We start from the raw sequence: 12,664 nt of genomic DNA on the forward strand, positions 1-12,664 counted from the left end.
GAGGACTGTGAGATCATGAACTGAGCCAAAGAGTCGGACGCTCAACCAACTGAGCCACCCAGGAGCCCCAGGTGTTTGATTTTTTGTAAAGAATCTACTCTATCTTCTTTTCAACCAGCTGTCATTGGAGGTAACAGAACGTAAGGTCAGAAACACTTTAGTTCATAATGCCCCCCCCTTCTCTCATAGGGCGCACTCAGAGGGATGAAACTTGGATTTGAGTTTTATTCAGTGTCCTACATGAAGGCAGTGTCCTACAAACAGGCAGAAATGGCTTCTCTCCATTCTCTGTGTGTTCTCACTCACGTGCACTTTTGCCACTTACATCCCTACTTACAGCACTGTGGCTTCCCTCTTCTTTCTTGCAGATGGATGGTTTCTAGCCTGCTTCCAAACCCCACCTCGGCTGAGTGTTGGGCAGCCCTTCTACATGATCCTATGACTCTTGATATGGACGCAGTCCTGTCAGACTTTGTTCGGTCCACGGGGGCAGAACCTGGTCTGGCCAGAGACCTGCTGGAAGGTAAGCTAGCCTCCTCATCCCACGCCACTCTCTTGGCCCTAACTACCTTGCAACCCGGTGACAAAAGATAAGATTTTTGTTGCCTGACAATGGTGGTACCTGGACTCTTAAAAAAAAGGTGGGGGGGGTGGTGATGAAATTATTTTTGTTATTCTTGGCTTTATTTTGAGTATGGAATAGATTACTCAATTCTACAGTAATAGTGCAAAAGGCATTATTAGTTCAGCTTTGCTTTGCATTAAAGCTTAAAGATATTGAGTCAATTTATCAGAAATCACTTTTTTTAAAGGAACTATATTCCATAGAGCAGAAATAATAGAACATTCAAGAAAACATTTTATTGGAGACCTGAGCATTTCTTTTTTAAAAAAATGTTTACATTTATTTATTATTGAGAGACAGAGAGACACAGAGCATGAGCAGGGGAAGGGGAGAGAGAGGGGAAGACACAGAATCTGAGGTAGGCTCCGGGCTCTGAGCTGTCAGCACAGAGCCCAACGCAGGGCTCAAACTCACAAACTGTGAGATCATGACCTGAGCCGAAGTTGGTTGCCTAACCAACGGAGCCACACAGGCACCCTAAGACCTGAACATTTCTCATCTCTATCTTCACTGAGACAAAAATACTTTAGGCCAAAGTTTTTGATGAAGAAAAACCACCTAGCAGCCAGTAAAATAGATGGTAATAATTCATACACAAGAAGGCAGAATTCATCATCAAGCCATACATGTAGATATCATTTGTTACATGAAAAATGTGCAATTTCTGTCTCAGCCTCTAAAATGGATTTACTTTCTGTATTTTGAAAATCTTTGTGGGGTGTGTGTGTGTGTGTGTGTGTGTGTTTGGTGGGGTAAAAGGTGGGAAGAGCCTATTACAATTTCTCAGAACAAACAAATGCGTGAGAGAATTTTTAAATGATTACCCTTGGCTTCAAATGTATAAGCCACTGTTTATGGAATTAGCTAAGACTTGGTTAAGTATAATAAATCACTGTCATCCCTTAATTCACTTAGGAAACGATGTGGATTACTCTACATTTGTGGGAATGGTGGAGGTTACCACTCAATCCTGGTGAAAATTAAAAGCCAGCTTTTCAAGGGTTCTGAGAAAATGGCAATAGGGAAGCAGCAACAGTGCAATTTTTAACTTTCCCTGAAGCTCCCAGAATGTCAGACAAACTCAGGGTTCAGAATAAAATATGCTTACTGAACATTTATGACATACATACATCAAAGTGTGATTTTCACCTCCCAGTAGTCACATCCTCTCCCTGCATTTCCGTTGCTCTGAAGTAAGCAGCAGTGCAAAGAGGCAGGTTCAGAATGAGGTTGGCAGCGAGAGCTCGGGCCAAATCCAGATCCAGCCACTTACTGCCTGTGACACATAGGGCAGATTATTTTCTTCCCTTAACCTCAGTTTTTCCTGTATATTGAGCCTAACCCAGCTTCCGGGGTGATTACACGCATTAGAAGCTGTGATGTCAAATGCTTAGTGGAGTGACCTGTGTGTAGCAGAGGCTCAAAAAACAGTTGAAGAAAAAAACAAAAAAACAAAAACAGTTGAAGAAGATCCCCTTTGTCATTGCAGCCTCGGTTACTGGCACTGACATTGTGCTTAATACCTAGACAGCCTTAAATAGAAAATGAGAATTGTCAGCTTTTTTCTTCCTTAATTTTATCTTTTAAATGAAAATACTGAAAAATTGACCTTTTGGGGTGCAATTCTAAGAATTTTAACATATGCATAGATTTATTTTTTTTTAAGTTTATTTGCTTTGAGAGAGAGACAGAAACAGACTGAGGGAGGGACAGAGAGAGAGAGGGAGAAAGAGAAACCCCAAGCAGGCTCTGTACTGTCAGTGCAGAGAACAATGTGGGGCCCAAACCCACAAAATGTAATATCATGACCTGAGCTGAAATCAAGAGTCAGAAACTTAACCAACTGAGCCACCCAGGTGCCCCAACATGCATAGATTTATGTTACTATTACCACTCTCAGATGAGAGAATCACCTCATTCCCCACCCCCAGTCTACCCTTCTGCTCTGTTTGATGGCCATGCCCTCTCCCACCCTATTCACTGGCAGCCACTGCTCTGTTTCCTGTCATGTTAGCTTTGTCTCTTTTAAGAGTGCCATAGAAATGGCGTCACATAAAACCTAATCTTTTGAAACTGGCTTCTGTTCACTCAGCATAATTATTTTGAGATTCATCCAAGTTGTGTGTGGAGTTTGTCCCTCTCTATTGCTAAGTGCTACCCATTCTAGAAATGAACCACAGTTTGCTTTCCAGTCACCTGTGCAAGGGCATTTCAGCTGCTTCTCATTTGGGGCAGTTATGACTAGAGCTGCTATAAACATCTGAGAACCGGGGTTTTTGTGAACATAGTTGAAATTTTTCCAAGGTGAACACAGAGAAGTGGGGTTTGCTGGTTCATATGGTAACTGTATGTTTAGATTTAAAAGAACTTGCCGAACTGTTTTCCAGAGTGCTGAACCATTTTGCATTTCCACCAGCAATGGTATTTCTTTTTTCATTATCATTATTTTCATGATTCTCATCGGTGTGTATGGATATTTCCCTATCACTTTAGTTTTCATTCCCCCACTGACCAATGATGTTCAGTTTTTTGTTATTATTTTCTATCTGTATCTTCTCTTTGAAGTGTTCATTCAGTTCTTTGGTTATTTGATTTCTTACAGTGGAATTTTGAGAGTTCTGTATATATTCTGTGAATATCATCCTTTGTCAGAGATGAGATTTACAAATATTCTCCTCCAGTCTGTGCCTGAATTTTTATCCTCTTGCCAGTTTCCTTTGCAGAGCAAAAGTTTTTAATCTTGATGAAGTCCAATTTATTTTTTTCTTACATAGGTGACATTTCAGGTGACATGTCTAAGAGCCTTTGCATGACAATAATGAAGATTTTCTCCTAGATGGTTTCTTAAAAGTTTTATACTTTATGGGCACCTGGGTGGCTCAGTCGGTTAAGAATCCGACTTTGGCTGAGGTCATCATCTCAGTCTATGGGTTCAAGCCCCGCGTCAGGCTCGGTGCTGACAGCTCAGAGCCTGGAGCCTGCTTCCCATTCTGTGTCTCCCTCTCTCTCTGCCCCTCCTCTGCTCGTGCTCTGTCTCTCTCCCTCTCTCTTTCTCTAAAAATAAATAAACATTTTTAAAAATTTATAAAAGTTTTATGCTTTAGGTCTCCAACTCATTTTGAGTGGATTTTTGTATGACGTGAGATTTGGGCGAGAGTTCATTTGTATACATATGGAAGTCCATTTGTTTCAACACCATTTGTTGAAATGCTTATCCTTCCTCCTCTGTTGAATTGCCTTGGTGCATTTGTCAAAAACCAACTAAATGTATCTGTGGGATGCTATTTCTTGATGCTGATTGTGTTCCATTGATCAACATGTCTATTCTTCTGCCCGTACTTTGCCATCTTGATTAGTATAGCTTTGTGGTGAGTCTTAAAATCAGCATGATTCTTCCAACCTTATTTTTCTTTTTCAAAAGCATTTCAACTATTCTATTACCTTTGCTTTTCCATATAAATATGAGCATTAGCTTATGTCTGTTTATAAAATTTCCTGCTGGGATTTTGATTGGAATTATGTTAAATCTGTAAATCAGTCCTATGTTTTGCCTTACACTCTATGAAGTCAGCATAGCCATACTTTACATTTATGTAGGACTTCTTTGTTTTCTTTCATCCACATTTTGTAATTTTTAGCCTATAAATCCTATATGTGTTTGTTAGATTTATATATAGGCCTTTTTTTGAGGTACTGTAAATGGTATTTTTTTTAGATTTCAGTTTCTAATTGTTCATTGCTAGTATCGAAAAATATAACTGATTTTTGTGTGTTGCCCTTGTATCCTACAATCTTAGTAAATTCAATTATTTGTTCTAGGTATATGTGTATGTGTACACCCTCATGCATGGGTGTGTGTGTGTGTGTGCATGCATGTGTATATTCCTTTGGATTTTCTACATAGGCAGTCATGTTATCTCTGAATAGGGGGAGTTTTATTTATTCCTTTCAAATATGTATGCCTTTTGTTTATTTTTCTTGAATTATTGCATTGGCTGGGACTTCCAGGAAAAGGTTGAATGGTAATGGTGAAAGAGAGCATCCTTGCCTTGTTCTTGATCTTAGGGGGGGGGGAGCAGTCCCCCATCAGTCTTTCATCATTATGTAAAATAGCTGTATGTTCTTGTAGATAGTTCTTCATAAGGTGGAGGAAAGTCTTTTCTGTTCATAGGTTGCTGAGAGTTTTATCGTGAATACATGTTAACTTTTTCAAATGCATTTTCTACACAATTGATATGATCCAGTGTTTTTTCCTTCTTTAAACTGCTAATAAAATAGATTATACTGATTGCCTTCTAATACTAAACCAGGCTGTCAGCCATTATTTAAAGATTTTTCTTTTTTTTAAATTTTTTAAAATGTTTTATTTTTATTTTTGAGACAGAGACACAGCATGAATGGGGGAGGGTCAGAGAGAGAGGGAGACACAGAATCTGAAACAGGCTCCAGGCTCTGAGCTGTCAGCACCGAGCCTGATGCGGGGCTCGAACTCAGGAGCTGTGAGATCATGACCTGAGCCGAAGTCAGACGCCCAACCGACTGAGCCACCCAGGTGCCCCTATTTAAAGATTTTTCTAATCCACGTTTTTCTCTTCTCCTGAGACTCAGCTGATATGAGTCTTAGAATTTACTACCATTCTCAATTCACTGCAGTTCTATTCACTTTCTTTCTCAATCTTACATCTATTGTTCCAATTAGATTATTTCTGTTGCTCTGTTTATGTATTTACTATTTCCTTTGTCATCTCTATTCTGTTATTGAACCCATCCAATGAATTATTTTATTTGGGTTGTTGAAACTTTTATTTCTTTTTTTAATGTTTATTTATTTATTTTTGAGAGGGAGAGAGAGAGAGAGAGAGAGAGAGAGAGAGAGAGCACGCACAGGGGAGGGACAGAGAGAGAGAAGGAGACACAGAATCCGAAGCAGGTTCCAGGCTCTGAGCTGTCAGCACAGAGCCTGATGCAGGGCCCAAACTCATGCAACTGTCAGATCATGACCTGAGCTGAAGTCGGACACTTAACCGACTGAGCCACCCAGATGCCCCCAAATTTTATTTCTAACATTTCCACTTGATTCTTCTTTATATCTTCCATTTATTTGCTGAGACTCTGTATTTTTTCTCCTGTTGTAAAACATGTACAATAACCGCTCTGTAGTCTTTGTCAAATAATTCCAATAACAATTTCATTTCAGTATTGCTATTGAGATGTCTCTGGTTTTTGTTTTGTTTTGTTTTGTTTTTGTATATGAGTAAATTTGGATTGACATTATGAAGATTATGTTTTGAGACTGTGGCTGTTGTTTAAACTTATGGTACATGTTATTTTTGTTTTAGAAGACAATTGCCCCAGTTGAGTTCAGATCAGAAGTTCCAGGTTCCCCAAGACTTCGGTGAATTGCAACTCCAAGGTCAACTTTAGTTGACCAGTGGCCAGTCTGCATCCTAGGCAGGAGTCTGTCCCATATTTCACTACTCAAAGACTCTGGAATCTATTTATAGTCAGATCCATACATGTACAGCTCAGGGTTAAACCCAAGCATTCAGGAACAACCTTAAGGGGTTGTTTTCCCAAATTCCTGCCTCATTGTAATCTCTTCAATAGTTCTGGATCCCTGGGACTCTACTCTTCCAGTCTTCTAGCAAGCTGGAGCTTTGTTTACCCCCACATTTCTACACACTTGATTCGACTGTGCTTATATCTGAGCTAAGCAATAAGAATCCAGAAAGAGAAGAAAGCTGTGGGGTTCACCTCTGGGGACTGAAACTCATGTGATTAAAAAGGATTTCTCTGCCTCCCTGGGTTTTTTTCCTGCCATCCTCCATTGCTGCCACAAAATTGCTTGAGGTCTGTAGCACTAGAGAACTGAGAAATTTTTTTAAAAGATAAATTAAGGGTTTCTACACACTCTGTGAACATTAGAGATCCCTTTTCTGTTTTGGGGACCAGAACTAGATGGCCTTGCCTGGAGCTAATGCCCATTTCTGAGTTTGAGGCTGCAGTGGGTTCTTACTGGGGAGATTTCAACTCACCACCAGTTCTGGAGTACTTTGAGCTATTGCTTCTTCCTCAGTCTGCCTGAGGAAGTCTCACATATACCTCTGAGTCCCCAGCCACTGCTCCTTGCAGTCTGTCCTGGTGTCCTGCTGCTCTCAGCAGGAGAAATGGGGTTCCATGTCCTTCCTGTGGCTCACCCAGGATGGAACCTGTCTGCTGTCTTTACCATTGGAAAGACTATGGTTACATATGTATGTTGGATTCTTTCAGAGTTGTTTGGGTCAAGATTTTTCTCAAAGCTAGTGTTTCAAAGAATAAAATATTTTCCTTGTGATCTTTTGAAGGGTAAAACCTCACAGTGATAGCAGAAGCTGAGTGAAAAGTTCCATGGGCCCTCTCTGTACTATTTTTTAAACTTCTTGTGAGTGTTTTTAATTAATTTATTTCAAAATAAAAAAGTTTAAAACACACATACAGTTATGAGAATCACAATAGAGCAGAGGACAGCCAGTGAGAAGAAAGAATAGCATAGGTTGATCAAGTCCCTGGCAACAAAAAAGACAGGAGAGGGACAGCAGAATACAGAGAGAGAAGGACAGAGAATGCACCCTGATCTGCCTCCAGGTGAAAGTGCATCCATATCTGGCTGTCTGGTTCCTACATAGTCACCTTTTGAGCATTGGCAAACTGGTCCTTCTGAAATAAGTTCAGGTTGAATGATTCCGTTTCCCCAAATCCTTTGATATCCCCTATTACCTATAGAATAAACTCCCCCACATGGAACTCAATTCCTTTCAGCCTTTTCCCTATTCCATCCCTTCTGTCTCATCTCTGGTGCAGTTTTTCACCACCCTTTTCCCCAGAAACACCATCCACCTCTGTGCTTCAGCTTCAGCTCAGTTCCTGTGCTCCTGTGCTGCCCACTCGCTCTATACACACTCTGGCTCACTGTTGAGATTCTGCTTCTCTTCCAAGTTGGTGTATGAGTGCCATGACATCAGGAACCAAAGCACGTTTTGCTCACTGTGTTCCCCTAACACCCAGTACCTGCCAGTCCCCCAGGACGATCTGGCTGCTGGGCATACAGCAATGAGCATCCAGACAAAAATCGTCATCCTCATGGAGACAGACAGTAAGTAGCATAAATAAGTTATATAGTATTTTAGTGGTTAGTGCCATGGAGAAAACTATATCAAGAGGAGGAGGTAGGGAGTGTAGATGTAGGTACAATTTTTAATTAGGGTTGTCAGAGAAGGCATCACAAATAAAAAATGGGATCTGAGCAAAGACTTTGACATAAGAGAATAACCATGTGGCTATCTGGAGGAAGAAATTTCTAGGAAGAGTTGGAATTAATTGGGCATTCCTTGCCAGTCCTCAAACCTTTGTAGACTTCTATTGCAATACTTATTTGGTTTTGTCTTATTTTATAATTAATCACATACTTATTTTCTCATTAGATTAAAAGTTCTTAAAATCAAAGACAATAACACTGACAATGTAGTTAGCATTTACGTTTCATTGTTATATGCCAGACACAAGGCTCTTTAAATGTGATGTCTCATTTAATCCACACAATGAATTAGAAAAAGATTTCTAATTTTATACTCAAGAAAACTGAAGCCAAGAAAACTTCCTGAAATTATACATCCAGAACACAGCACAACCAGCATTTGAACCCAATTGTATAACTCAATGCCAGGTTCTTTCTGCAAAGCCGGGTCACCTATCATTCATCTTCATGCCCACTGTCCTTCTAGTACTTTGTATTGTTATGTGCACTCAAAAGAGTTTAACTAATCACTGAAGGGTGTTTTAGTACGGGTTTTATGATGTAGCTGATTAGCTTTTCAAATAAAATACTACTTTAATAGACCACAAAAACTATTTAAAAAATAGAACTAATAGCTAACTAATCAGGTGCCAAACACTGTCTGGCCACTTTAAATATCTTAAAAGCTAGTTAAAAAGATTTTTGAGTGAGAAGTCAAACACATGAGTTTATGAAGTGTCAGTTCCCTTCTTAAAGACAAAGCAACTTTCACACTTTTATAATAACTGTGAATTTTAGGCCTTGCAGCTCTACCCAGGTATTCTTTCAGTGTACCCAGGCCTCACTTCTGTTGCTACCCATAGAAAAAACTCCTCAAACAGCCAAGTTGCATTTAGGAAGAATATTAACTGGAAATCAACACTCATATGTCCCTAGTATAATCTTTCAGAATCCTTGTGGAAATTGCAAAGTTAAGGAAAATAATGGCAACTAAGTTGAATTGTATTCTCCAAAATATATATATGGAAGTTGTCCACATATTTTAAGATGCATGTATATTTACCAATTGGGTTGATAATTTGGGAACTAAAGTACTTAGAGTTGTTTATGGATAAATATAACCCTCTTTTGCAATCCTGGGCCCATTAGATTTGAAGTATATATGGTCTGGAATTTTGCATGTGGCTTGCTTGCTTGGTCCAGCTTGCACAGACAGGTAGCTCCAAAAACTTACCAGTCATATTGACAGGCTATTCCATTAACACTTACATTTGGCCTTTGAAAATTTTCCCACAGTTGGGGACATCAGCTTCTGACTTGAATAATTACAATAATGCCCCAAAGAGTGCACCCAAAAATGGGGGAGGGGATGGAGGCAACTGAGAGAAGAATGCATTTAGTAAAATTTCACATTAGCCCATCAGTGGGTCATGGGATCCATCCACAACAAACCCACATGGTTGCCTGTAGAGCATTCAACAGAGTGGGTGAGATGAAATCAGAAGTGATAGATCAGAGGCCAGAGGAGCCAAAGGGGCCTCTACCTGGAGACTGTCCAATTGCCATCACTGACCCAGGACTTAAACACACGGGAAACTGAGTTAGGCTCCAGAATGGTCACTCTTTTAGTTAAAATGAGAAATAAAAATGTTTCAAGGCCGGATATCCCAGGTATATGTAACCAGAGCATTCTTTCTCTGAAGTCAAGCTAAATCTGAAGTCCACTCTTGAGCACACGCCATCTGATTTACCAGAATTCACGCTGTAACTTTTTCAGGTTTGCATGATTAGAGAGCTTGAGGGGGATCAGCCTTGGGAGGAATGAAAAAGTGGGCCTCGTGACTGTAAATCCTAAGCAGAAGTTAGAGAAGAAGGTCTGATGGGCTCATACCAGTGAGTCTAGAAATGCTGTCATGAAAACACTTGCTGCTCTCCCTACTGTCCTGTTCCACTGGGGACAGCTCTACCATTGGACTAGACATATTTGAAATAATATAGCCAAAAATAAAAAATCCCATTCAGGATCAGACTTCCAAGATGCCTCCTCTGGCTTGGCCCATTTAGGAAGACACATTCTCTCTTTAGATAGGTGAGTGGATTTAATACTCTTGAAAACAAACAGATCCATTGCAACCATGTGTGTGGAGTTTCGTTTTGGCATGCTAATCAGTTAAGTAGATCTTATTTCTCCCATTTCCTTTCCCCTAGGGTAGATTGTAACCCCAAGTACCACCATCGGCCTATTTTATTGGCTTCACTCAAGAGGCTATTTCATCTTGGCTACTTGAAATTAAATGTTTGCCCTCTGGAAAGCCAACCACATCCCTGGTAGTCTTTCTTAATGGATGTCTCCACATAGTCTTTCCCATGCCTCTACCTTTCTGCATTCTTCCACCTTGCCTCTCTGAGAAGCATATTCCTACAGGGTCCTCAGCCCAGTGCAGTCAGTAATGTGCACTAAAATTAGTTGTGTTGAAGAGGGGAGGGTCAAGAGAACAACATCCTCTGATAGAAGATCCTCTAATATTGTGGCTCAGCATTAGAATCAAATAAGATAAAAAATATCTGTGCAAACCAAAATCAATTAATTTTTTTTTTGATTAGGCAAGAAAGGGGAGGCTGCTACATATTAAGAACTCCCACTTAAGCATAAAAAAGGATGTGGTCAGTCTGCAATCACGTATTCAGGGCCTCTGATCTGGATGTTGGCGAACAAGGGGCCCTGCCCTCAAGTACTAAAGAACCCCTGCTATCACAGTCAGGTATCTGGCCAAAATGAGGGGTCTGAGAGAAGAACCCAGGCATGCTTAGGGTGGTCTAAGATGATACCAAAGGTTGCTGAGGCTCACAGGTGGAACTGGAATTTTCGACGCGGAAAGTATTTGTGTGTGTGTGTGTGTGTGTGTGTGTGTGTGTGTATGCATGTAAGGCTGGAATGTTACATATTCCAGTCAGAAGGAACAGCATTTGCAAACATATGGAAGCATAGAAATGAGAAACAGAAGGAGCTCAGTACTGCTGTGTCACAGACTATAACTGAAGGGGGAAATGGCAAGAGATAATAAGATGAGGCTGCATGGGTGAACACATCTCAAAGGCCTGGTGTTCAGTGCAGACAAGTTACCTTTTAAGCAGTGAGAAGCATTGAAGAAAAGCAGGGAGGTCACAGGAAACATTATGAGACTAGAGTGCAAAATAGGTTGTATCCCATTTCTGAATTCTAATTGTTTGCAGTGTCTGCCTGAAATAGGGTGCCTACCAAAAAGCATGAGCATGAGGGTCAGAGGGAAAAGGGGATCATTAATTAGCCACATTCCTTATGGTAGCAACTGGTGACATTAGTGTTCATGTCTCTAAACCAGTAAGGAGATTTCTACCACCTTTCAGGCAAGAGAAAATGGGCAAATGGCATGAAATACCATCTGTGCCTGAACAGTTGGGTGAGTGAGTCATGGGATCAGCCTCCAAGTGAGCTGGTTCCTTCAAACTCTGCCATGGTCAAGCATGCTGTAGGGAATCAGTCTCATAGACTGCCTCTGGTTGCCTCTGAGACATGGATCAAGAACACGATTGGGGTGGCCATTTCTCATTGTTAAAAGCCCACTTAATCAGCTGTGCTGTACTGTTTCAAAAGCTGAGGGGTGGTCTGCACACTGATTGGGATGTTTGCTCCTCAGTCATTCATTCACTTACTCAAAACTAGTTTTCTGGTTCCCTCTAGGCACCCACACCTCAGAAGAGGGCTGTGAACATAAAGAGTAGTCCCCACTCTCAAGTACCACATACTCTTCTTGTAAACAGTCAACCAAAGCATAGTGAGAGTCATGTTTTAATAGAAGCATCTTACTATTTAGCAGTACCTGCAATCATTTCTTTAATAAGTATTTATTAAGCACTGCCATGTGCGAGGTACTAGACAAGGCAGAGAGAGAAAAAGAAAGGAGTGGAAGAGAATCCCAAGCAGACTCCGCACTGTCAGCACAGAGCCTGATGCAGGGCTTGATCTCAAGACCATGAGATCATGACCTGAGTCAAAACCGAGAGTCTGATGCTCAACTGACTGAGCCACCCAGGCACCTCCTAGTTGTAATTTTTGATGAAACTCTATACTATTTACCACAGTTGCTGGACCAATTTACATTTCACCAACAGTGCACAAGGATTCCCTTTTCTCCACATCTTCACCAACACTTTTTATCTCTGGTCTTGTTGATGATAGCCTTACTCACAGGTGTGAGGTAATACCTCATTGTAGTTTTGATTTGTGTTTCCTTGATGATCAGTGATTTTGAAAACCTTTTCATGTACCTGTTAGCCATTTGCATGACATCTTTGGAAATCAGATGTTTTGGTTTAGTTTGATTAGGTTGGATTCGGTTTGGTTTTTGGGTTTTGTGTTTTGGTTTTGTTTTGCTTTTTCTTTGTTTTGTTTTGCTATTGAGTTGTAAGAGTTCTTTATATTTTTATTTTTTTTAGATATTAAATCTTTTTTTTTTTAATTTTTTTTTTCAACGTTTATTTATTTTTGGGACAGAGAGAGACAGAGCACGAACGGGGGAGGGGCAGAGAGAGAGAGGGAGACACAGAACCGGAAACAGGCTCCAGGCTCTGAGCCATCAGCCCAGAGCCCGACGCGGGGCTCGAACTCCCGGACCGCGAGATCGTGACCTGGCTGAAGTCGGACGCTTAACCGACTGCGCCACCCAGGCGCCCCAGATATTAAATCTTTATCAGATACATGATTTACAAATATATTCTCCTACTCC

At 40.6% G+C, this 12,664-nt stretch overlaps 1 protein-coding gene across 2 annotated transcripts in view; it reads left to right on the plus strand.

Moving 5' to 3' along the window:
• Nucleotides 1–372: 372 nt before the first annotated feature.
• Nucleotides 373–12,664, plus strand: part of OTUD7A (OTU deubiquitinase 7A) — a 151,923-nt gene continuing 139,631 nt past the window's right edge. For both annotated transcript variants that reach the window (XM_047086856.1, XM_047086858.1), the window contains exon 1: nucleotides 373–523. In XM_047086856.1, coding sequence (XP_046942812.1) covers nucleotides 373–523 — 151 coding nt within the window. The remainder of the gene's footprint in view (nucleotides 524–12,664) is intronic.

Source organism: Lynx rufus, unplaced genomic scaffold (genome assembly GCF_022079265.1).
Source record: "Lynx rufus isolate CCGP_SWC_20201006 ecotype Redwood Valley unplaced genomic scaffold, mLynRuf1.p SCAF_21, whole genome shotgun sequence".
NCBI classification, from domain to species: Eukaryota; Metazoa; Chordata; class Mammalia; order Carnivora; family Felidae; genus Lynx; species Lynx rufus.